The sequence below is a fragment of the Gekko japonicus genome, unplaced genomic scaffold, assembly GCF_001447785.1.
Source record: "Gekko japonicus isolate JY-2015 unplaced genomic scaffold, Gekko_japonicus_V1.1 scaffold81, whole genome shotgun sequence".
Taxonomy (NCBI): Eukaryota; Metazoa; Chordata; class Lepidosauria; order Squamata; family Gekkonidae; genus Gekko; species Gekko japonicus.
This window is the reverse complement of record NW_015162476.1, coordinates 1829592-1833664: the sequence shown is the minus strand read 5'-3', so window position 1 is coordinate 1833664 and position 4073 is coordinate 1829592. Positions and strand designations below refer to the sequence as shown.

The 4073-nt window shown below is 41.1% G+C and overlaps 1 protein-coding gene across 5 annotated transcripts in view; it reads right to left on the bottom strand.

Moving 5' to 3' along the window:
• Positions 1 to 2663: 2663 nt before the first annotated feature.
• PPP3CA (protein phosphatase 3, catalytic subunit, alpha isozyme) overlaps positions 2664 to 4073 on the bottom strand; it is a 249497-nt gene continuing 248087 nt past the window's right edge. For all 5 annotated transcript variants that reach the window (XM_015405778.1, XM_015405782.1, XM_015405779.1 and 2 more), the window contains one exon: positions 2664 to 3499. In XM_015405778.1, the coding sequence (XP_015261264.1) occupies positions 3303 to 3499 (197 nt within the window). In that variant the 3' untranslated portion in view covers positions 2664 to 3302. The remainder of the gene's footprint in view (positions 3500 to 4073) is intronic.

The window sequence follows — 4073 nt, the reverse complement described above, 5'->3', positions numbered from 1 at the left end:
CAATGGTAATGGGGGCAGAGGAATTCTTGAAGGGTACCTACTGGACAGCCGCTGTAGTGGAAGGTGACAGTGGTGAAGGATCTATCATAGGCCTATTAGGCATGGGTGCTTTGCCTTGCTTTCACTGTGCATGCCTGTTGGGCTTTCTTTTTTGTTCTGCATTGATTTACCTCCCTTCAGCATTCAGTTTGCTTTCCGGTTGCTGTTTCCCCAGGTATTCTGAGAGTGGTTTTGTGCCGGTTTTCCCCTTGCTTCTCTTCCAAGCTTAAGTTAATTCAAAAGCATAGAGATTCCGTCGGATAATTCCCTGCCCTTTTCCCTCCCATCAAAAGCCACTGCATTGCCCACACTGAGGTCATTCCTCCCACTCTGCACCTTCATCAGTGTACAAAATGAAAGGGGGGGGGATTGTCAGCATGGAATAAAATTGACATGAGATGGAAAGAGACAGACACTGGGATGGTAAGCCTAAAACTTTGAAAACATCTTCCCCTTTCATGCTTTAGTGAACGAAGTTTTAAGGGGGCATTTTGGCAGTCTCTGGAAGCCTAACATTAAAATGGCAGTCTTGCTGCTGGATGGGCTGGCCCAGTGCTCCCAGGACTTCGGTGCATGCGTTTCATCCATGAGCACAGAGCACACAGCAGCATGCCAGACTTCCTTCTTGCAATGCCCAGACTCCCCTGCGCTCCTGGCTGCAAGAGCTCTGCCCCTGCTTGGCTGCTAAAATGCAGTTCACAATTTAACAATGATCTGTCATGATTCAAGCAAGGGAGATCTACATATGGATCCCCCTTAAAAACTATAGGTGCAAAGCAGCATGTTGTATGTGTGTATAGAAACCCTACGTCAGGTATTTGGCAATGGGGACCTGAGCAGAGGGGTCAAATGATCAGCTGTTGTGGAGAACATTCTTTCTTAAATTAAACTGCAAAGGGCAAGTACAGTACTGTTGAGTGAAAAACTTCCCCAGAGCGGCACCTAGGGATGCCAGCCTCAAGGTGGGACCAGGAGATCTTTGGAATCACACCTCATCTCCAGAATACAGAGATCAGTCCACCCTGAAGAAAATGGATGCTTTGGAGAAGGAGGAGGAGGAGGAAGAAGAGTTGGTTTTTATACCCTGCCCTTCACTACCTGTAGGAGTCTTAGAGTGGCTTACAATCACCTTCCTTTATTCTCCCCACAACAGACACCCTGTGAGGTAGGTGGGACAGAGAGTTCTGAGAGAACTGTGACTGACCCAAGGTCAGTCAACTGGCTTCATGTGGAGGAGTGGTGAATCAAACCCAGTTCTCCAGATTAGATTCCACTGCTCTTAACCACTACACCACTCTATGGCATTCAACCCCACTGAGGTTCTGTCCTCTCCAAGCTCTATCCAGAATCTCCAGGAGTTTCCCAGTTTGGATCTGGCAACCCTATCCCCCTGCCGCCAGGGGGCCTTGGCAACCCTAGTGGCACCTGTGTTTAAGATGCAAAACAGAGTGAAAGCCATTTTATTTCACCACAATGGAAATAACTGGCAATTTTTAATTAACTTGGTAATCAGTCTTTCTTTACTGAAAGATCATCTCCGTGATCAATAGGTCAGGAGAGCTGCAAAAAGAAAAAAGTATATAGAAGTCTTATTGAAGTAATGGTATGATATATCTATGAGTAGTTTGCTAGCCCAGGGTATCAAATTACTGGTGAGAGTTCTCCCAGTCCCCCCCCCATGCCTAAAGTGAGGATTAAGCAAATAGTAGCATGCTTCAAAACTTCAGTGAGAGGAGTCTTAATTTCATGCACATTTTTATTGAGTAGTAATATAAAATGCTTTTTTTCATTGTTACAAGTGCATGCTTTGATTGCCAACATTTCAGAAGTCAAATTACAAAGGCAAGGCTGTAGGCTGTAGTGAATTACTTGGGCACTTATACAATTGTTAAAAAATATCAGTGGACTGCTTTGTTTGTTTTTTTCCTCTTCCTTTAAGAATGAACCAGTTGTAACCCGTAACTGATATACAAAGGGAAAAAAGTGAAAAAATTACACGTTTTTGTGGCACATGACGGAACGTAACAAAATGACTAAACCATCATGACATTAACAGTTATCATGCATTTAGTTTCACATGTAACTACAAACTTATTTAAATTTCACAAGGTTTGCTAAACATGCTAACCATCCATATGTGCACTGACAAGCTTATATTAAAAACTTTTAAGAATACTCTCCCCCTTAGATTTTTCAAAGCTTTTTTTGATTACAAAATTTCAAAGGCATTAGCATTTTTTCTTTTTAGAGAATATAAAGTACGCCAGTATACATACATTTCCAGTATAAGTCAGACCACTAAGCGCATTACAGTCCCATACAGGCCTATACAGCCAATTTTTTTCTTAAAAAACATGCATAGGCAGATTTTTACAGAATATAGATGCTTTCACTGCACTTAATATGGTGTCTTGTTCACTATACTTAAAAATGCACCACTCATAAATATTTAAATTCAGCAAGCCACAACCAAGACTTGATTTACCAAAAAAAAAACCTAAATATAAACAGCAAAAAAGAAAAAAAAAGTATCGTTATTCCAGTTTTGTTTTTAAAAACTTAAAAGAAAAGGATTTCTCACTGCCAAATTAGTTAAGGTAAATGTTATATTTAAAGAAGGGCATTCAAGCACACTAAAGAAACCTGAGGTAAGCATAATCTGTACAAAATTAAATTGTCTTTTTTTGGCATTTTTAACAAATTTGCAACATTCTTTAATTTTTAAGAGTGCCTAATTTTTTTAAGATAGCCGTCGTCTGACAAGAGTAGCAAAACATTATCAATAAATAGTCTCCTTATTTAGTTTGTACATCACTTTGTTAAAAATGTTTGTTGTTGTCCATGTTTAGTGCTGCAACTGTAAACGTACAATAGTCAGTAAGAAATCAGACAAAGTTGTCATGTCCAGTAACATAATAGAAGGCCTTTCAGTTAACATATCTAGAAGTTTCCAATGCAGTAGGAAAACATGTTCATTCCCCTAACTTTGCAATATATACCAGCATTAGCTTTCATTTAGTTGTCTACAAGCATTTAAAGGCATATCCAAAGGAGGTGTTTAACCCCCACCCCCCACCCACCAAAATAAAGTTTACTATCTCTTCATAGATGATGATATTGTAAACTGAATCCAACACCTGGCCCCCAGAGCAAGTAAGCTATCATCAGAGGCAAGAACATCCAACTGCTGATGAGCAGCAATCCCATCATGCCCTGCAGCTCAAAAACAAAAACAAAAAAAATATTTCACAACTCAGAAACGGTCACTGAATATTGCTGCTATTACTGCCATTACTGTCGGTGCCATTAGTCTCTGAGGAGATTGCCTTGTTGATGGAGTTAAGGTTGGCGTCCGATGGCATGGCATCCCTGCGTGGAGGCATCCTCTCATTAATCCGATCCAAGCCTTTGGCTTCTTCGAAGCTCGTGATCTTATGCTGTGGTGAGAATCCTTTGATAGCTAAACAGAGGATTGGGGGGGAAACAAACAACAAAAACAAAAAATGAAAGGAAAGTCAGGAGAGGCAAAGGGCAGTCATTTTATCAGTTCTACTGAACAGTCAACTGAGTGAGAAATTCCTTCACGGTGAAGACAATAAAATGGCAATGCAAGTTAAGCTTCTGGATGTATTTGGAAACAGCTAGAAAGTAAACAGCCAATGTCTCTTGAAAAGATTAACATGCTTCCCAACAAAACTCAGTTCTTACATTTTATTCTGCAGCTTATTAATCCATAACTAGCAGTAAAGCCCGTTGTGGAAATAAATACAACGGGATCTAGAAAGAGGCTCTGGGGGAGTGCTCTGGCTTTGGGCAAACAGTGTCATTTTGCTGTGGTGACCTCAGCAGGGTATAATGGCAGAGTCCACTGTTTTCTCCAGAGGAACTGATCTCTGCTCCCTGAAGAGCAGTTGTAATTTTGAGTGATCTGTAGCCCTCACCTGGAAATTGGCAACAATTGTTACCCAGGACGAAATGGCTGGTTTGGAGAGTGGCGTCTATGGCATTCTACCTGTCTGAGGTCCCACCCCTCC